At 33.7% G+C, this 22826-nt stretch overlaps 1 protein-coding gene across 6 annotated transcripts in view; it reads right to left on the reverse strand.

Moving 5' to 3' along the window:
* Positions 1-4377: 4377 nt before the first annotated feature.
* PDS5B (PDS5 cohesin associated factor B) overlaps positions 4378-22826 on the reverse strand; it is a 201005-nt gene continuing 182556 nt past the window's right edge. The window contains exons 29-35 of one of the 6 annotated variants that reach the window (XM_057532904.1): positions 21712-21774; positions 20990-21135; positions 17833-17932; positions 12558-12997; positions 12357-12464; positions 9656-9794; positions 4378-8186 (exon numbers count right to left, since the gene is read on the reverse strand). In XM_057532904.1, the coding sequence (XP_057388887.1) occupies positions 8151-8186; positions 9656-9794; positions 12357-12464; positions 12558-12997; positions 17833-17932; positions 20990-21135; positions 21712-21774 (1032 nt within the window). In that variant the 3' untranslated portion in view covers positions 4378-8150. Of the gene's footprint in view, positions 8187-9655; positions 9795-12352; positions 12468-12557; positions 12998-17826; positions 17933-20989; positions 21136-21711; positions 21775-22826 lie in introns of those variants that run through there. The other 5 variants (XM_057532903.1, XM_057532902.1, XM_057532901.1 and 2 more) reach the window with 5 other exon arrangements.

Consider the following 22826-nt stretch of genomic DNA (forward strand, 5'->3'; position numbering starts at 1 on the left):
TTTGAATACCTGTGTTGTTTCTACCTCCTTTCTATGGGAAAGGATTTAGGAAGTACCTGTGTAAGGTTTGAAATCAAAAAAGATGTTCAGCTGGCTGTTACTTACTGTGAACCTTGTCTGTTTATTTGAATAATGGAACTACAGAACTCAGGTCTAACAATTACTAGCTATGAACAGTTTGAGGCTTAAAGACAAGGTAATTGCTTCTTCAGAGCAAACTACTAAGCTAATCTTACAGTGAACTAACTGGACTAGTTTAGTAGTCCCTTAAACTGTATTACACACCCTTCTAAGGCTGTCATGTGAAAAGTCCTAATAATTTCCTAGCTTCCTTCTTTTGCTCTAAAAATCCATTAGTAGCTCCCTTAACTGGCTTTGTAATTCAAAGCCCTAAACTATGTTCTCCCAAAATACTTCTGCAAGAGCATCTCCCCACTACCCAACCACAACGCAGATAAAGTTCTCCCCTTCAGCCAAGTTGATCTCAATTCCCAAATGAACATGTGTGGTATGCACCCAAGCTCCAAACATTCACATACTACCTATAAGGGGCTAACAGTATTATCACCTCTCCAGGATTTTTTTCATGGTAACTAGGGGCACCCAAGGGGTATAACACAGAAGACTACCTAGTGAACCACTTAAACCCATCCACCAAAGAATGTAAATTATGTAAAGTAAATAAACTTACATTTTTATCCATCACTATCTAAGATTTGTCTGAAGCACTTTATATGCTTTCAATAAATAGAAAGCAGTTTGGGTTTAAGTAAATTATTTGAATTCTAGTCCAAACCAATGGCATAAGTTTTACTTCAGACCAGCAACTCTGGCTCTACTCTGTGACCTTTGGGCAAGTCTAGGTTTCTTTGTAAAATGTTGATAATACACATTTCTCACAATGGGAGATAATGTAGGGAAACAGGTAACAGAGTATCCAATAAAATGTGGCCAATGCTATGTTATCACCTTGACTGAGAAATTCCAACATAATTTGAGAATTACATCACTACTTCTTTAAGACTTACTAATATTTATTCAATCAATGTTGGCTTGATGATTAATATTTGAGGTAGTACCGAAAGGGCATAGCTTTGGAGTAAAACACATGTGATCGACCCTCAGTCATCACTTTAGAGATGAGGAATCTTGAGTAAACCATTACTATATCTGACCCTCAGTTCCCACATCTGTTAAAGGGCATACCATCAATGACCACAGAGCTACAGTGAGGACTACATGAGATGACAGTGTATGTAAAGCTTTTAGTAAGGTTATCTGGCACAATAAATCATCAGACTCCTTTGTCTTAAATCAAAACAATTTTTAATGTCTTATTTATCTACATTTTAATAAAGTAAAGTTAATTTAGATTATTCAACAAACGTTTTTGAGTACTATGTACACTAGGCACTGTGCTGTGTGCTAGAGATAAACTAGTAAAAAAAAAACACCACCTCTGTCTTCATGTAGTTTACAATGTTGGAGGCAGTAGGACAAGCGTTAATCAAACAATTCAAATGCCAACTGTGCTAATAAGCTCTATAAAGAGATAAACTAAGGGGGCGGATAACAGTGGGGTTTGCCCTGATCACAGAAATCTAGAAAGGCTTCCTAGGGAAAATTCTTACTTGTAGTGTGAGTATGAAACAACCAGATGCAGCAGAAAAAGGAAGAGTGCTCCAGGCAGAATGAATAGACTATATTTTATCTTTTGAATGTCTATATACCTTTATATGCACCCTAATAGCTTCTACCTCTGGCAACTAGGTATAAGGGGACTGAAAGAATAGCCTAGCTGACAGAGACTAAGAAGAAAAGACTGGCTAGATAGGACTGACCAAAGATGCAGAGCTTTGTAGGGCACATTATCCTAAACGCAATGGTGAAGTGTTATGGGACTGTAGGGTTTATACTGTAGGGTTTGTTGTTGTTGCTGCTGCTGACGGGATCACTGTATTTCACAATATAGTCTGGCTACACTGTGAAAATAAATTTGAGGTCAGGCAAGAGCAAATGTGAGCAGACAAGTTTGGAGGCAAAGAAATGAGAACTACTTTTTTTAATACATTGATGAAAAAAAGTAGAAAAATTCCAGGAATAATCAGAAGGTAAAATCAACAGGACTTGATGACAGACTGGATATGAGCGTAAGGAAGAGGAGGAGTTGGGAGGTAATTTCTAGATTTCTGATCTGCATTACTAGCTGAATGCTAGTTCTATTTTCAGATATGTAAAGACGACCAGATCCAGGAAGGAAAGGTTATGCACTCAGTTTTAGACATGTTGAGTCCAAAGTATTTTTTTTTTAATTAAAAAATAAGAAAGAAAAACAGGACCAGATCTTGCCACTCTCCTACTCATCAAAGCCCTGCAGTGGATTCCCATCAAACTCTGAACAAAAGTCCCAAGAGGCATACAGGTATGATCTGATTCTTTGCTATCTTCTGAATTTCTCTCCTACCCTTTTATCCCTTGGTCACTTTCACTCCAGAAACACGGCCTTCTTGAAATCTTTGATGTACTTATTCTTCCCTAAGGACTTTTGTACTTATTCTTCCCTCTGCCCATAATACTTTTTCCCCCCATATGGCTTGATTCCCTCACTTAATGGAAGTCCATGATCAGATGTCACCTTCTCAAAGAACCTTCTTTGCCTATCCTATGTAAAACACTCTTCCTGCTGAGAGGCTGGGCTGGAGAGAAAAGCTGAATGAAATCTCTGGTAGTCTTGCAAGGCCTGTCACATAATACAAGTTTTACTCCCAAGACTTTTGGAAAAAGTTTGAGTCTAACAAAAGCTGCAACCCAAGCCCAACTCCATGGATTGAGGTAATCAAGCCCTAAAATGCCTAATAGAAAACAAGGCAAATTCTCTCCTGGTGGAAAATGGCATCAACTTCAATCCTTCAGTTCCTTTATAAACATTCTCCTGCAGAAGGGGAAAAAATTAAAAGCCCTATAAAGTGAGAGAAAGAAGTGTGACCAGGAAAAATGTGACTGGTAATCAAGAAAAAAAAGAACTAGACAATGGGATCAGATCCACAGATGATGCAGATGTTAGACTTAGTTATATAATTCAAATGTTTGCCAGCTGTATTTTTTTTAAATGGGAGGAAAGAGTAAAAAGACAGAGACATTCAAAAGAAAAATGAAATCTATAAAATATAACTGGACATTCTAAAACTAAAAAATACAATATTTGAAGTCAACTAATTGGGTTGGTTAAATGGAAGACTGCACAGTGCAGAAGGCAGGCTTGATAAATCTGAAAGATGGGTCAACAGAAAACATCCAAACTGATGCACAGAGAGAAAAAAAAAAGTGGAAAGATCAGGGAAGAAAATAAAAAGCACATGGGACACAAACAGTAAAGTATATTTATAACCGTAGTGTCAGAAAGAGAGAAGTGATAATAAAGTAGAAGCAATATGTGAATGGATAATTTTTCACAACTGATGGAATACATCAACCCACAGATTCAAGAGCTCAGTAAACCCCAAGCATGATAAATAAAATGAAAAACATAAGTACGCTCAGCACAGTCAAACTGCTAAAAACAAAGATAAAGAGAAAATCCTAAAAGCAGCCAGAAAAAAACACACACATTACCTACAAAGAGCAAAAAGGTTTTAAGCTGACTTACAGCAAAAAATATGAAAATCAGAGGACAACAGAATGCTAACTTTTAAGTTGCCAAATAAATAAAACTGCCAATCTAGAATTCCATATCCAAGGAAAATACCCTTCAAAAATGAAGGTGTGATTAAGACCTTTCAAACAAACAAACGCTGGATGAGTTAACTGCCCCCAGGCCTGCACCATAAGCAATATTAAAAGTTCTTCAGGCTTAAGAAAAATGAATTAAGGTGGAAGCATAGAACTACCAAAAATAAATAAAAAAGAAAAAAGTGCAAAGAAAAGAGAAAATGTATGTATAAACAAGTAAGAACACTGACTATTGAAAGCATAGATATTCTGACATTTATAACCACAAAATATATAACAACCATAGCACAAAGAGTAGAGGCGCAGCAAATGGAATTGAACTGTTTTCAAATCCTTGCATTGTTCCGAAGGTGGCAAAAACATTAATATAGCGCAGACTATAATAAGTGAAATACAGATATTATAATCTGTAGGGTAACCACTGAAATAATAATACAATCGGGTATAACTAAAAAGCTAATAAAAGAGATAAAATAGAATAGTAAGAAGTACTTTACCTAGCCAAAGGAAGGTAGGAAAAGGAGAAAATAAAGGAATAAAGAAAAAATTGGCAAAAAAAAATAGCAATAAAAGCTACTGTATCAGTGATTATACCAAAAATAAATAGTCTAAACACTCTAATTAAAGAACAAAGATTCTAAGATTGGATAAAAGAACAAGACCAAAGTATAAAATGTTTACATGACATGCACTTTTAAACATAAGGACATAAACAGGTTGAAAATAATGGAACAGAAAAAGTATTGTCATGCAAACAACAGTTAAAACAAAACTGGTATGGCTATATCAATTGTCAGACAAAGTAGGCATGAAGTATTCATACAGCTAACAAATGATGTCTTATAATTATAAAAGTGTCACTTCATCATAAAGACATTAACAATCCTAAATTTTACTGAATAACGCAGCTTCAAAGTATATAAAAATAGCTTCTCCTCCAATCATTTCTACTCTCTATCCTGCTTTCCTTTTCTAATCTCCATACTTTTCACAGTATGACATTATATATTACTTATTGTTTTCCTTAGTCCCCCACCTCTTTGTGGAGAATGTAAGCTCCACAAGGGCAGAGACTTACTCTATCCTGATCACACTATATCCCCTGTAACTAGCCTAGCACATAGCAGGTACTCAATAAATATTCCCTGAACAAATTAATAAAACTGTCACTACAGTAACTTATTTTCTTAGTGTTTACTTTTAAAGTTTATATTATACATTTCTTTTCTTCAGTTATGCAATCTTTTAACTTAAATAATATTTAGTAAGTCTCTGCCAGCCAAGATGTTGCATGAGAAGTTTAAACAAGAAGTCTGAAAAATGTTACTAGGAAATATATTTCCTCTTTATGAAACAAAGCCTCCAAAATTAAAAATCACTAAAATGTGCCTTCCTCCATTTAGTAAACATATTTAAATATATATAGATAGATTCACATAAATAAAATAATACAGTTATATATTAGCTTTCATGTTTATTCAACTGCACAGAAAATCCAAAACTGTGTCTGAAAATTGGTTATCTATCTAAATACCAACTGTTCATTACAGTGACATAATACTATGTGGTAGGGGAGATATGCCTAAGTTAAACAAATTCTTAAATTCCTGACATTCTTTAAGTGGGCAAAAGGAAACCTTAAAAATCAAACTTACAAGTTATAAGAAAATACAGAAAGTAATGTAACCTTTAATACCTGGAACAAGTTTTACAGCCACATTTGTAATTTACATATACAGTGGAGATCACTGAAAAAGCTTCCTGTTGCACTGCAGCAAGAAATTTTATTATAGTGTAGATTAAACGGATTTGCTACAGAGTGCAGCAAGACAACCTCACTGAAGAATCATAAGATCTTCATAATGGAACTTGTTACAGTGAGTTAAATATTTTCTTAATTTTTTTATACAGTATATATTTTCAAAATGAACATTATCACTGAAGAGTTTGCTAACCACTGTTAGCAATTAACATTTTACACATACTTAATTTTACTTTAGTTACAGTATGTGGTTCTCCAAATGTTAGTATATGAAATGTTAAGTTTCAACATGAGATAATCCCCTAAGATGACTCAGGACATCAAAACTTTGATCATTATTGCACCTATTTTTTCTACAGAAAAATGGAAAATTTACATCATAATCTTCCCAAAAAGTGAACAGACAAGTTATAAAATCACAGACTCACTGTCATTGAAGAAAATCTACAATGAACATTTTTTGTGAACTGATGTACAGGATTAAATGTGCAATGAAATTTGGTTAACTATGATCATGCAAATAAAAATCCTCCACAATCATTTTTTCACTGTTTTATAAAATGGTCTTAAAGATATACTTCCATAAACATTTCCGGTGCAATTTAGTCAACGACAAAAATACAAAGCTATCCCTTATTCTTTATTTTATAGGTTTAAAAACATGCCTTTGTACTGCTGAAATAGAAATAGCGTGTTTGGGAGAACTGAGCTAATGACACATTTAAAAACCAACTGTATCTTGGTCCAACATTAGCTGCCTTGATATACAGCAGCCTCCCATAATCACTGGTGTCAGTACTGTTGTAGATGAAGAATAGTTAAATATTGAGAGATTAAGACACAATTCAAAACTTTTTTTTAAAAAATAAAAGGTCATTTCATAAACATGAAGAAATCTTCAAAAGAAAAATAATCACATCAATTGTGATATACACTGGAAAATAGTAAAATGTCACTTTCCAAAATAGTAGTTTCTTTATTATATCCCCCATCTATTATAACCAACTTGAAATATACCTTAAACATATAATGGCATATTAAATGAAAATGCTCCATTATCCACTGTGATAAATTTAATAAGTTAGAATATGATTTTCTTTTCTGATGGTAACCATGAAAAAATGAAAGAACAGCACCTGAAATACTAAAATGAATTTAGGAAAGCATTATGTTGTAACCTATATGTTTTGGTTGAAAATACAGTTCATAAAACTGTATAAAGGATGCTGCCTTTGTTTCTATATTTTGTAGATTACAACAAAGAAAAGAAAAAAGATATGCTCTAAACCCAAATATATTTCCACTTCTCCCAATCTGGACAAAGTGGAATTTCATTCAAAGTTCATAAGACTGTGATACCTACAGTAGCTCATATAGTTGGATATATCACTCCCACCCTGTCCCTCCCCCCCAGAAACAATTTTTGGCTCCAAAATAAAGTACAATAATAAACTCTTAATGAAAAACTATGTTATGGGGCAATCTATCATATACTATGGCTAAATACGAATTTACAGAAAAGAGCACATCCCATTTTCAGCACTTTTTTTCATAAACATGCAACTCACTATAAAATACAAAACACTTGCTTTCAAGAACAGCTTTATAAAGACACACTGCATCAATAAAATTTTTTTCTTTCTGATTAACTTTACACTGTTATGGAGAACTGAAACACTTCTAATGTGTATATATCAGATTTTATATTATAGTGTAATAATTTGCATTTTCTGAACATAATGTTCAAGAGGAAATATCTATACACAATAACATTCTAGACTATTAAAAACTAATTCAAACTGCAGAATTTTATTGATACAGTAGATTAATAAAAACTGAAAAGGGATGATAAAATGGGATAAAGAATTCAGCACATTATTTTATAACACACTCTTTAAAATTATAATATTTTAAATCTCTCTCTTTTTAAAATTTTCCTTGCCATGAAAGGCCAGAAAATTCTGGGACCAATACTGAGGTGTAAAATAATCAAACAACTTCAGGACTATTCCACAGTTGGCGTGGCGTCCTCCCATCAGAGGCATTGTTCAGGTGTAATGGCAGACAATTTAGCACCTCTGAAGATTAAGGGTGCCCAGGAGTAAACACTAGGTAAGATACACAAGGGAAAGAGATCATTTCAGCTCTCCAACAAATCGTGACATCAAGAAAATGACACCATTTGTTGAAAAAAAATTTTCACAGTAAAACTGCAGAGAATACAAATACAAACACTGACAGATTACTGCTTAAGATCTATCCTAACAAACTCTTTTCAAATCAATAGATCCGATAAACAGCTGGGTACTGTCAGTTTAAAGCCACAGATAAAAGCTATACAAGCACTTCAGAAGTCAGAAACATTAAAAAAAAAAAAAGAAAAAAAGAAGAAAAAATATATTTACAAGTTTCTTCTTTAGTTTATGTCTACATAGCCATCGCACATTAGACTTTTTCACAAGACTCCATACTCAATGTTATCACTGTGCGCATGGCTAAAGCATGTGACCACAAATACATGAGGTCATCAGAGTAAGGTCCAACTGTCCACTCTTCAGCAGTCCCATTTTGTGCATCAAAGGCTTTACTCGGCCTGAAGCTTGACAAAAAATTATTTTTTTCAAAGCTTTCACATAGGAAAGTTATTAATGACATTTGTTCATCGCCTTTCTCTTTTAGAACTTCGCCGCCGTACCTTGAAAGAAATATCACCAGATGCTTAATTAAAATGCGTACATATTAATTAGACACAGCAGTAATTATTATTACTTTTTAACCAATCATTATTCTTACATGTTCCTGATTTTCTTTGCTTTTCTTTCCTCAAAACCTTTCTCCTATGTTAACTTTCTGCCTTGACATCACATATTTAGATGTACGTAATACATGAATGCCCATAAATAGCCTTTCCCAGGATAGCAAAAGAGAGAACTATCTTACTTTTCTATTTAATAATTTTAAAGAGAAATGAACAGAAGTCAATGCCAACAGCAAGAAAAACAATCGCAAATATCACCTTTTTACTTATGTTTCTGTAGTAAAAGAAAACATTTGATATTTATGAATTTAGGCTTACAGCTGTCTTTCTCAGAAAACAGCTATTGAGTTTGGATCATAACAACTATCAAATACATATAAATAATGTGAAATTCAGAAATATTACCACTTACTGGCAAGTACTAATGAAAGCATAAAACTTTAGGTCAAAAAAGATCAGTATTAACAAGAGGAATACAAATAGAAAAGGATTTTAATTTAATTAATTTACAGTATAGTTTTTCTTTGATGAAGACATCAGTCACTATGTACAACCCTTCAGCCTTATTTTTACACCCCCAAAACACCCTTTACAAACAAGCCCAACTAGTTTGAGACCATAATTCAACATATTTTTCTGTGGTCTTAATTCATTCACATAAATGCATCCTGATGCAGACAGAAATGCTGATTATATTAAATAGGACAGAGGGGCAGGGATCAACCCTGGGACCTGATCAAAGAACACAGGTTTCTCAAACAAAAATGGCTGGCTGAACTGACCCAAAGATTCAGCATTAATGTTAGGAAGATGACAGCTCTTACTTAAATGTGTTAATTATATTTCTTCCGAAGAGAAAAATCTGAGATGTAACCAGCAAAACCATTCATTTCTTTTAAAAAAAAGTATCTCAGGAAGCATCACATTCTTACTTCTGTAAAAGAAGTGTCTATTACCAATTTTATGAATTCCAAAAGCTAATTTTAGTTAAAGACATGATTTTATTCTATACGACTAACTACTAGTAGCTAGTGGGAAACTCAAACAAATACTTACAAAACATAAACAAGAGCATATGTAACAGATACAGGGAGAACTTAAATGCATAAGGTGTTGACATCAGACTGCCTGCCACTTGTTCATCTCTGCATTCAGTTTTAAACTGGGCATTTACACTTTCACTAGGCTACATCTATTATTCTCATTTGGTTTCAGGTTTTCAGAAAGGATATACTCTCCACTATCTAAGCCGGTAGATGAAACAACACTATAAACTAATGAAGAAAAATATATAAATATTTAGAATTATTAAGTAACAGCAAGTGCTAAATGGATCTGACCAAATATTTACCAACTCTAATTCTATATTCCATACTATTACACATGGCACTTTCATAAGCACATACATTTACTGCAGAAACTTCTTCTTCCTCTGTTTCTTCCTGTGGATTATCATCATTGACAGGAGAGCTAACCTGAAACACATCTACTTCTTCACTTGAATCATTTTCTTTAGTAGCGGCTTGTTTGGAGCGTCCTACACGGCTAGAGTAAAACACATGTAAAATAAAATGAACATTCTGATCCTTAAGTGGTAGGTTACTTCATAACAGGAAATGCTTTAAATATTTCACAGGCTTTCATTTATTATCATTTTTATTCTCAATTACCTCGTAAGCCAAGAAATATTTTTCTTACATTCTGAACCCTAAACAAGCACTTAATCCTAGAATCTTACATATAAAAAGATCTACCAAATAACAAGTCAGTGTGACTGAGACCAATACCATAAAGGATTTTAAAACATAACCCAAAGTCTACTCTTCCTTTTATCTTTCCCAACTCAGTAAAAGGCTGAGTTGCTCAAAGCAGAAATTTTAGAGTCTTTCGTCATAGTCTACAACTCTTTATCTGGCCCTAAGATTCTACTTATAAAGAAATCTCAAATCCATTCACTTCTCTCCAACTTCATTGTTACTACATATTTCTAAACCATTCTCATCTCTTGCCTCTTCTCTCTACAAGTAATCTTTCAAAAATGTAAAAACAGCTGATGCCATGCCCCCTAGAGAACCCCGTATGTACTGAGAGCAACTGCATAAACCTCCTTAATACAGTATATAAAGCCCTGCAGACAGGCCTTGCCTACCTGTCCATTCTATCTCTTTCCACTCCCCAGTTCCCCACAACTGCAATACAGCAACATCCTTGCCTTCCTTCAGCTCTCTGAATTTGCCAAGATTTTTCCCACTTCAGAACCTTCCAAAACAGTGTTCCCTTCACCTGAAATGTTCCTCTCCCTACTCTCTATCAGTCTAACTCCTACTATTCTCAAGGAATCAACTGGTCACTTTCCAAAGAGAAAACTTCCCCAATTCCCCAGCCCTGTCATTACATTCTCTTACAGCACCCTAACTTTATCCTTCAGGGCACATACCACAATTTATTATTCCATATTTATGTGTGATTATTTAATGACTACATGCCCATTTAGATGGTAAGTCCTATAAGGATAAGAATCGTGCCCGTTTCGTGCCACTATATTCCCTAGCACCTAGTACTCTCTGAAACAGGAGACACTCAAAAATATGTAATAGATGCCACCATTTAATTAAATGTATCTCTCTTGATAAATATTTGTTTTTTTAATTAAGAACTTAGCCTATCACTTCTATAAGCAATCAAAAATAGATATTGTTTAATCCATACTCAAACCAATTACTCAAACTTACTTGATTCAGTTTTCCAGAATTAACAGAAGAAAATACAAGGAAAATTATACAATCTTTCTCAATTCCACTGAGGTCAGAACAAGAAAACAGACAAATCATAACATATGTTATTACATTACCTCTAAAAAGGGGCTTCCCAGTGAAAGGAAGTTAGGCTGTTAAGACAGAATACAGAATCTCTTTCTGTATTGATTTTTTAACAGAAATGCTTGTTTGATTTATAACACTCATGTGAGGAACTTGTGTAATTTTAGGAGGTAACATGATAATCATCTAAGCCCTTAATTTTATGAGGCCCAAATAGAAACAAATTAAAGTTACGAGCATGAAAGATATTCACCCCGTTACATTCTTGTTATAAAATTAACCATGGGAATTTAAGATGCCTTAAGAATATTTTTTTATCGAAAAAAACAATGATTTTCCATGGTCAAATACAAACACATTTATGAAGCTGCCACAAAAATGTACTTACCTTTACTTTTTACCTGAGGGAAAAATTATATGGAAAAAGGCAGGAAGTACTGGCTAGACACTCAGGTAACTTTTCCTCTTCCTATGGAATACACAGGAACAGGAAAAACTTTGAAGGTAACTGAGTATTTAACCAAGGTCTGTTGGCAACTCTGAAAAGTCAAGCTACTGAAGTATGGGATTACCTTCAGAAAAACTGCAAAATTTCTAGTAGAAGACACGCTATTCTATTTCCACTTTGAGGAGAAAAAAGTGCCAGTTTACAAATTACAACACTGATGCCCCTGTCACTTTAATAAGTTTGGACACAGATTTGTTACTGTAACTCTCCTATAAACATGTACTTGTGTGAACATCCAAAACTATCTATAGATACATATGTGTTAATGTGATTAGAAAAGAAACAAAATCAAGACATCAAAAACTTGAGATCACCATGTGATAATTTCCACAGATGTAATTTAAGAAAAATGATGCCCGTTACTTTCCGACATGGTTCAAAGAATCAAAGCAAAAGTGTAAAAGCTATTTTTTAAAGCTGTTGAGGAAAAGACATGAAGAAAAATTGTAGCATGGAATGACAAGGTAAAGTGGTCTATATTGTAATTATTTAAAAATACTTCATCATCTCTTCAGGTACCATAAAGTATGTATTGGAAATAATAAACTATTTGGTATTCATTTATAAAGTTTTGTCTAAAACCTGTAAAAATGTACAAATGTCACCAAAGGTTGACTGGGTATCAATCACCTAGGTAAGTTTACAAAAATGTTATCTTACCTAGTGTAATGGGGCTAAATATATGGGATTTAAATACAGCCCTATGTATATTTAGAAATTTATGAACCCCTGCAAAATAATTTGAAACTGCTTTGAAATTTAATATTATTTACAACTTACACATTTTTGGGGGGTTGTGATGGTGATGGCGTTTTTGATGGTCTTCCTCGTCCTTTCTGTGGTGTGGATTGTGTGGATTCAACTGCACTAGTTTCAGGAGATTCTGCTCTGCTTTGGGGAAGACCCAAATGTGGATAGCATCAAATTATGATTTATAATATAGTAACTAAATGTATGCAGTTTAGAGTTACACATACTTACCTTAGTTGTGCTCTCCTTGAAGTTCGGTGCTGTTTACTTTTTGACTTCTGTTCTGTGTTTCCACTTTGTCTTTCTTCTTCTTCCTCTTCTTCTGCTGTTGAAGGTCCAGGTTTTTTTTTGCTTCCTTTTTTAGAAGTTTTGATTGTTGGCTCTTCTTTGGGTGTACCTCCACCAAGAGGTTTTGGTGGTCGGCCTCTTTTACCTTTTTTTGGTGGACTATTCTGTTCATCCTCATTTTCTAATATATCTTCTTTGAGCCTCTTTTCCTCAGGCCACTGCTGTTCGTCTGATTCTGAAGCCGTATGGCCTCTCTTCCGTCCACGCTGACTGCCTTTAGGTTTCTGTTCCTGTACCAACTTAGTCAGGTCATCCATCCCTAATTTCTCCTCTGAATCTGTTACAGGTGTTTTTTTCCGGCTTCTAGGTTTGTCCAATTCAGACTAGGAATAAAAGCCACAATTTCAAATATAAAACTTAGTATGCAGTGTTAGTATATGTATTTTTAAAAATCAAAAAAAAAATCTGTTATCCACTTCAGTCATAAAAATGTACCTAAATAAGGTATAGAGTTCTGAAGTACATCAGAACCATAACTACTTACTTGCTTTTATTAATAATTTTCTAATTAAAATACTATCTGGGGGTAAGAGGGTAAGTTTTTATTCTTACTCAAGCTAGAGAGTCTCAAATGAAACCTCTCAAGATCAGTATTTGATTAGATTATAAATTTTTGGTGAAGAGCTATTTCATAAAAAAGAACATTCTAAATTCAATGCTTAAATAATGGACAACTATACTAAAGTATAATGGATCTGTTTTGATAGTCAATTTAAGTAATCCTAATTTTACCACACAATGTATAATAAGACATAAAATATTAACTATGTTATATATATATATCATGCATACACATCATAAAAGAACTATTTTTATTTTATAAATGGAGGTTGCAAGATACAAAAGTTTAAACATAGTCATCATTTATTAAAAATTCTGAAAACACTTCTGAATCAAAGATACCACTTCTTCCCAGATACAACTAACAAAAAAAATAATTTAAAAATCAGTGACTTTCAAATTTAAAATGAAATACCAGTCTACATTCACAGAATTTAAGCACTGACCAGCAGATGGAGACTGAGGAAATTCTTCAAAGAAACCAAGAATAGTGCATATGAATTTATAATGCTCTCCACAGGTATACACATGCATAAAACACATAATATTGATAGTACTAAGTTAATTTCCAAAAGGTTTGTTCCAATTTACATTCTTAAAAGATCAGTGAAAAGAAAAATTATCTAATTACTTATAATTTTTTAATATGTTTAATTAGTCATTTGTGTTTCCTGCCTGTGAACTGCCTATTTATATCCTTGGTATTATGCCCTTTGTCCATTTGTTTATTAAAGTCTGAGTTTTAATCTAAATATTCTACACTTTTGTGTATATTTAAATTTTATTTCCTATTTGTTATGAACTGAATTGTGTCCCCACAAAATTCATATGCTGAAGTGTTATGATACAATACTACTTGGAGATGTGGCCTTTGGGAGGTAATTCAGTTGAGATAAGGTCACGTGGGTGGGGCCTTCATGATGGGATTAGTATCCTTATGAAAAGAGACACCAGAGAGATCTTGCTGTCTCTCTCTCCACCATGTTAAGAACACGGTAAGAAGGTGGCCATCTGCAAACCAGGAATAGAGCTCCCACCAGGAACTGGATTGGCCCACACTTGATCCTGGACTTCCTAACCTCCAGAAATGTGAGAAAATTAATTTGTGTTGTTTAAGCCTCCCAGTCTATGATATTTTGTTATGGCAGACTGAGCAGACTAAGACATTATTGTATCTTGTTTTAGAATAGGATGCTGAGTTGAGGTTCTAAACTGTTTTTCCTACTTCCACTGCCAAACAGACATCTAATCAATTTCAAAATCACTGATTTGTAATGCTTCCTTTATTTTGCATTATTTTGCAAAAAATAATAATGTTTCTGGGCTAATGTAACAACAGCGCAATAGTTTACTAATTATAACTAAGTATGCTTGTGTTTGGTTGGGCTGATCTTATTACTCCTCTTTTTTGCATCCATTTTATTCTTCCACATGGACTTAAAATCACGCTGGAATTTTACAATGATATCTTCATTTAGAAAGAACTGTCACTTTTTAAGTCATTTTTTCCATGAAGGAATATGGCATGTCTTCTCTCTCTTCTGTTTCTCATTTTTGGTATTTTCTCCACATAGGTTCCCCCTACCTCTTTTTAAGGTTATGTTTAGATCCATCTATCTAATTTCATTGTTGTAATGGTTAGTGTTGTAAAGCAAATCCCCTTTCCCACAAGTGTACATCTGATATAAAGTAAAATTACCAGAGTAAAATTATAGTTACATATATACATACATACATATGCCTACACTCTTAGTTTTTCAACTGCTTCCCTTATTTATTTTAAGAGTACAAAAATAAAAATAAATTTGTCTCTTCTTTTTCATTGTCATACTTTTGGCTCCTATTTAATGTCTTTCAGAACTGGTCAAATATTCTAGAACAATTTTAAACAACAGGTTGTTTTGTTCCTGATTTTTAATAAGAATGTTTCAAGTATTTTGCCTTTAAGAATAATAATTTTGACTAAATCACTGACTACTGATTTAAACAGATAAAACTTTTAGCATGTTAATGAAGTACCTTTCTAGTATTAATTTACAAAGAGTTCATATTTGTCAAGAATGAATTCTAAGTTTTATTTATGTCTGCTTGGCATGATCTGAGATTATCTTGTTAGTATTTTTATTTGGGATGTTGATTTGCTTTTTATTCTTTTTAGCGTTTAAATTATCCTTGAAATCTAGGGGAAAATAAAGACCTATAAATAATTGGCTTTAATTTGTTAGTATTTATCTAGAGTTTTGTACATAAATTAAAAATTAACTGTCATTACTTAGAGATGGGAAGAGAAATATTAAATTAAAACTAAACCCTCCAATTTTAAATGCTACAATTCATTCTGACATCCAAAGATCTGAAAAAGTGGCTGAATTCATTTATGATCTGGAAAAGGTCGTTGGCAAACCCGAAATTCAATGTCTGTTTTCTTGAGAATATCATAAAATAATCTAAGCTTCCTAAAGCACTACATTCTCTAATTTTTCATTTTGTACCGTATTGTTTTCAGAACAGAGGGGGTATAAAATTGAGGTTAGAAGCAGGAAATGGGGAAAATATGTTATTTGTAAAACTAAATATTATAATACAAATGTATATGAAGAATAATCCCTTTGCAGTGAAATTTCTATGTGAAGCTCGTAGTATATAAAAAAGACGAGGGCTTCCCTGGTGGTGCAGTGGTTGAGAATCTGCCTGCCAATGCAGGGGACACGGGTTCGAGCCCTGGTCTGGGAAGATCCCACATGCCGCGGAGTGACTAGGCCCGTGAGCCACAATTGCTGAGCCTGAGCGTCTGGAGCCTGTGCTCCGCAACAAGAGAGGCCGCGGTGGTGAGAGGGCCGCGCACCGCTATGAAGAGTGGCCCCCACTTGCCACAACTAGAGAAAGCCCTGGCACAGAAATGAAGACCCAACACAGCAATCAATCAATCAATCAATCAATCAATCAATAAAATTGTTTAAAAAAAGAAGACGATACTCTTTCACCATAATTTATTGGTCTTTAAATTGAACTTCTGTCTCATAATGCTCACCTCTTTGAGAATATTTCAGTTGAAACGAGCTTATTAATAAGGTTCTTCTGGAAATGGATGCAATGTTACACAAAAGACAGCCAAAGGCCTTCATTAATTATATAAATAAATCTCAAAAGCTCAGAAATTCAAAACTGTTCTATAAAAAACAGACTTCGTTCTGCATTGCTCCAAAAGGCAGAACTAGATATGGAATTTATAGGCTAGCAAAATATTAACCATGCTTCCTAATTAAGGGGGTAGTGGGGAGGGAAAGGAGGCAGTATATGTGGGTATGGGTCGCCTAGTTGAGGTTTCCAACAAATGAGAGAAATTATAAGCTCTCCACTTAAGGCATTTTCAAGCACCAACTCTCATAAATGATAATGAAGGAATTTCTGCACTAAGTGAGAAGCAGGACTAGAAGACATAAATACCTTTTCCAACTCATGGATTCTTCCATAAATCAAGATAACAGGATTCCTTTCTGGCTAAGCAATTAATTTTTAATTCTGTTTGGGTGAAAATTTTAAACAGCCAATAAAAATCCAAATTTATAGTATAGTTAGGATTTAGTAAGAATTTTAGAATTTTAATTTTTTTAAGTGGAAAGAGACACAATCTGCTAAAATAAATTACTGGAGAAATCTGAAAAAAACTGAAAATAATTTAAACTTCGTGGGATATGTAAGCTTGGGCCAGTGGAAGAAAGGAGGGCAAGTTCTATGTCAGAGAAAGCAAATGTTTTTATTAATAACCTTTTGCTTCTATTAATCGAGTAGATTAAAACACATTAACTTTCATTATTATGATAATCATTAATCAAAAATATTAATCTTTATAACAAAACAGCAGCAACAACCATTCATTTGGGCTAATTCATTTATTCTGATAAACCTTACCACTTAAATATCCACACTTCACTGATAAAGGAACTCATTCAGGGAACCTAATGGGTTATTCAAGAAATGTTTAGAGCTAACCTCGAAAGTCAAAATGTGCTCAATTATTAATGCCATCAGGTTGTGTTGCAATACATAACTGTATTCTGTATCTGTACTAAAAGTACCAAATTTGTCTTCAAATGACATTTATAAATTATGCCTATCACACACACATCAATATCATTGCTATTAAGATTTTAAAACTAAACAAGGACTTTATGAAAACAGTAGCATTTCCTACATTTACTAGAAACTTATTTAGTAATTAAAGGCTCAAGAAATCAACTGAAATGAAGGAAACTTTAAGGACCCTAATTCTAGCCTCCTCTCTAAGGCTAAGCCTAAATTTACTGTGTTTAAAAAAAACACAAAAGCCAAGCAGTTCTGAGTATGGAACTGGCATGTCTGATTCCAAAGCTCTAAAGAATAAAGATTGCTTACTAGAGTGACAAAAAACACAAGAGGTTCAATATACTTAAATTACATGGTAGAGGATAATTATAAACTCAAATTTGTGAGTAAAATCAGATGTCAAACTTGGAGAGCAAAATTAACTGGTTTCAGTGTAAAAATGATTATTTACATAGTAAAAATTATTATTATTATACTTATTATAAAATCAAACCAAATATCTCACCCTTACAAGATCAGAGTCGTCTCTCTTGTCACTTTTTTTCCCCGGCAAAGGTGAAGACATTGTGTAATCTTCATTTTCACTGTGATCCATTTCAGAACTATCAAGCCTTTTAATATAGACATTTGTAATTGTTATTACAATCAAATAACCTTAACAGTTTTTCCTGTTCCCTAGTGTAGCTTTATAACTTTATGAGGAAAAGTTTCATTCTTTTCAAAAAGTATCCATTTTAGTATCATATTTAACACCATTTGGCTATTTTCCATCATCTTCCCTTTTCATCCCTTCCCTAGATTACTATTAGCTGACTCCAAAGTGGCATTTCCTACCTCAATTCTAGCGCCTCTATTCTCCACCAATAATCTGGGCAATCTTTTAAAAGCACAAATTAGACCACTAGACTCTAGAACATCTTCCAGTTTTACTTAAAATCAAACCCAAATTCCTTACATTACCCACAAAGTCCAAACATAATCTGGGTACCTCACACCTTCATCCCTGACCATTATTCTCTCATTCCTACTCTCCAGCCAAATTGATCTCTCAAACACACCTAGCTCATTCCCTTAGAAAGGATCTTAGTGAACCCATGGGATTTGGAGAAAAAAAGCAACAAAGGCTGAAAGAAAGTTTAACCGAAAGTAAAGTAGGGAAACTATGAGTCATTTGTTGTGAATAACAATGGGAAATGAGGACTGGGTAAAACTATATAATGGTCTTGAAAACAAACAAGGGAAGCCAGTTAAGATTTCCAAGCAATGGAATAACCTGAAAATGTAGCATTTAAAAAAGATTATCTAGCAGTGATATGATATACAATACAAAGCTTTTGCACAGCAAAGGAAACCATAATCAAGACGAAAAGACAACCCTCAGAATGGGAGAAAATATTTGCAAACGAATCAATGGACAAAGGATTAATCTCCAAAATATATAAACGGCTCATGTTAAAACAAAATATAAAACAGCTCAATATTAAAAAAAAAAAAAACCCAATCCAAAAATGGGCAGAAGACCTAAATAGACATTTCTCCAAAGAAGACATACAGATGGCCAAGAAGCACATGAAAAGATGCTCAACATCACTAATTATTAGAGAAATGCAAATCAAAACTACAGTGAGGTATCACCTCACACCAGTTAGAATGGGCATCATCAGAAAATCTACAAACAACAAATGCTGGAGAGGGTGTGGAGAAAAGGGAACCCTCTTGCACTGTTGGTGGGAATGTAAATTGATACAGCCACTATGGAGAACAATATGGAGATTCCTTAAAAAACTAAAAATAGAATTACCATATGATCCAGCAATCCCACTACTGGGCATATACCCAGAGAAAACCATAATTCAAGAAGACACATGCACCCCAATGTTCACTGCAGCACTATTTACAATAGCCAGGTCATGGAAGCAACCCTTTAAATGCCCATCGACAGACGAATGGATAAAGAAGTTGTGGTACATATATACAATGGAATATTACTCAGCCATAAAAAGAAATGAAATTGAGTCATTTGTTGAGATGTGGATGGATCTAGAGACTGTCATACAGAGTGAAGTAAGTCAGAAAGAGAAAAACAAATATCATATATTAATGCATGTATGTGGACCCTAGAAAAATGGTACAGATAAACCGGTTTGCAGGGCAGAAGTTGAGACACAGATGTAGAGAACAAACGTATGGACACCAAGCGGGGGAAACCGTGGTGGGGTGGGGATGATGGTGTGCTGAATTGGGCGACTGGGATTGACATGTATACACTGCTGTGTATAAAATTGATGACTGATTAAAAAATAATAATAAATAAATAAATAAATAAATAAATAAATAAATAAATTATCTAGCAGTGATATGATATACAATACATAGCCAGAGGAATAAGAAAGGGAAATAGCCAAATACTACAGTAATTAAAGAAAGGGAATGAATGATATGATGATAGCAGAAAAGAGAAGTATTAAATAAACACTGTAGAGAAAAATAACTGGCAAAACTTATTAGCACAGGGGAAAAATCAAAGACAATTTTGAGGCTCTTAGCCTAGATGGGTGAATTAGATCATCTTTGATTATAACCAGGAATTCAAGGAGAAAAGCCAGTAATTTAGGAAATGAATTGCTGGAAATGTTTTTGGTCATGTTAAATATGAGGCCATCCAGTAGAAAAATGTCTAAATGACATAGGTAAAGAAGGGTCACTTAGGTATCAGCCACTAATATGCATTAAAACAGGAATCTAGAAAAAACAAGAACTTTAGATGTAATTTTTGTTTTAATTCGATTATACTATATATCATTTAATAATTTATTCATTACAAGGAAATTGATAAGACATTTTAGAATGTCTCCTCCCTTCTTTACTGATTGGTTATGAACAGTGCAAAAGACAACATAATCTTTCATAATAACTTAGCAAAACGAATAAATGGTGGCAGTTTAGCCTTGTACAAGGCTCTGCTGCTGACAAATGGTATGCTAAGCCCCATGCTAAAACCAGTTAAAATGTGAATTATTTTCCTTTTTTCTTTCTTAAGAAGAAGAAGAAAAAAAAAAATCTCCTGCAAAGCATAATTCAAAAGTACGTTTTTAAACTATTTTTTTAACAAAAAAGTTTATATACGTACATGGTAAAAGAAATTCAAACCGTATCAGAATATAAAATCATCTCCCTCCTACACTAGATTATTGTAAACACTATTAAGACATTGTGTACTCTTCCCAAAACTTTCTATGCATATACAAGCAAATGAAAATACAAACCCTTCTTAAAAACTCAAAAATACTTTACACTGTTCTATTCTTTGCCTTTTTCACTCAATAATATATTGTGGAAGCTCTTCATATGAGCTCATACCTCATCATTTTTTAATGACTATGTATTCCATTGTATGGATGAACTAGACATTTAGTTTGGAAACTAGCTTATGTCTACCAACAATGATTGCCCCAACAAGCTAAAATATGAAAGGCTAAGATGGAGTACCTACCTAAGTGAACAAGCAAATACATTTAACTTGTAAATGGCTACCAGTGTTAAAATAGGAATGTTCAGATATGCACTGATTTTCATTCACTGACATTAAATGTAAATGATGTTATTTTAGATCTCATAGCCTTGATGGAGTCCTTAAATGTTAAGTATGGTATTTCTTATGTACTTACCTTCCTTTTATTCTTCCAGGAGAGCTTGGATTTGAGCTGCTGCTTGCATTGCTTACAGTTTCCATTCGTGATGATTTTGTCTGAGATTGTTTGCCTGCTGATGAAAGCGGCTTATTAACAGCTCCTAGAACATTGGTTGTTTTAGGCTGAAATGGAAAATGCATATCTTTCTATTTGATTAAAACCAAAAGAAGTTTAGATGTAAAGAACCATAAATAACACCTGTCAAAGTATTTACATATACAAATCATGAAAAACTTGGCTATCCTTCAGCAAAATAAGAATAAGAATTATAAATTGAATATCACTGAATATAAAACTATATAAACAGAATAATAGTTGTTTCTTAGTTACCTGCAGTAAAAGGCTTACATAGGAAGTGAGAGCACATAAAATGTATAGTCAACAATGACAATTGATAATTAGACTCTTGCTAGGGAAGGACATAAGAAGATGTCTTTTTACTTTAATATTTTATCTTAATATTACAGGATAAGATATTTGAAAGAAGGTCTCCAGGGTTTTACCATAAGCTAAAACACAAGTTCTATATCTCAGCTTGCATCTATATAGTAAATATAACTATTTCTTACTAGTAAATGGAAGATATCTAATACTTTTGATGCATCAATTTTTAAAGAAATACTAAATAACATAATTATGCCAACAGTCACACTAAAATAAACTACCACATAAAAATTAAAACAATTTTCAAAACATACTTTTCCAGGAGTGAAAAACGATTTCATTTCTGGAGGCAGATAATTTTTGGTGTTACTGAAGTTCTACAAGCAAGAAAAAAAAATCATAGTCAATGACTACTGAAGCACTGTATCTACAAGGTGATTCAAAAGCCAACAAAGCATAGAGCAGCTTTTGTTTTAAAGTACATTATAAAATACATATTTGTTTAAACTAAATAGTCAGTTGAAACACAAAATTTTAGTCACTGATTTTAAATGCTGTAATAAGCTTAAACTAACCTCGTACTAATTCTAGTACTAACACAACATATTTGAGCTCTAACATGCTAGAGCTCTAAGAGCTCATCAGCAAACACTGTACACTGGGTAAGACGTTAACTGGTATTTTGCTTTAAAAAAAAGAAAAAGGTAGTGGCTGTTTCCTCTCAGTTACTTTAACAGGCTTAGATGCACTATAAAACTCCAAGAGAGGGCTTCCCTGGTGGCGCAGTGGTTGAGGATCTGCCTGCTAATGCAGGGGACATGGATTCGAGCCCTGGTCTGGGAAGATCCCACATGCTGCTGAGCAACTAGGCCCGGGAGCCACAATTACTGAGCCTGCGCTCCGCAACAAGAGAGGCCGTGATAGTGAGAGGCCCGCGCACCGCGATGAAGAGTGGCCCCCACTTGCCCCATCTAGAGAAAGCCCTCGCACAGAGACTAAGACCCAACACAGCCATAAATAAATAAATAAATAAAATTTAAAAAAAAAAAAAAAAACTCCAAGAGAGATTCTAAAAAACACCTTTTTTAGTATCATACAATACTTGAGTTTTCTGAGAGTGGTTTGGGAACATCCCTGTAGTGTTCCCAGGGTCTTGGGCCTGTTTAGTGTCAGTTCTCTGCTTGTTTCCTCATACCAGTTAGAAATCTCAAGGGCTTATAACTTCAGACTATCTCTATCAGCATTTTCCTTCCCATTTTGGATCAATGGCCATTATCTCATAGATTTACAAGCTTTGATCACATTTTTGCCTGTGCTCTTAGACTAGCATAAAACTTGGAATACAAACTCTAGATCATCCTAACTCATCTCGGAACCTATTTGTGTCCTCCAGTTTGGCCCATATTCTGGTCTTGAACCACATTGTTAA

The sequence above is a fragment of the Balaenoptera acutorostrata genome, chromosome 18 (genome assembly GCF_949987535.1).
Source record: "Balaenoptera acutorostrata chromosome 18, mBalAcu1.1, whole genome shotgun sequence".
NCBI classification, from domain to species: domain Eukaryota; kingdom Metazoa; phylum Chordata; class Mammalia; order Artiodactyla; family Balaenopteridae; genus Balaenoptera; species Balaenoptera acutorostrata.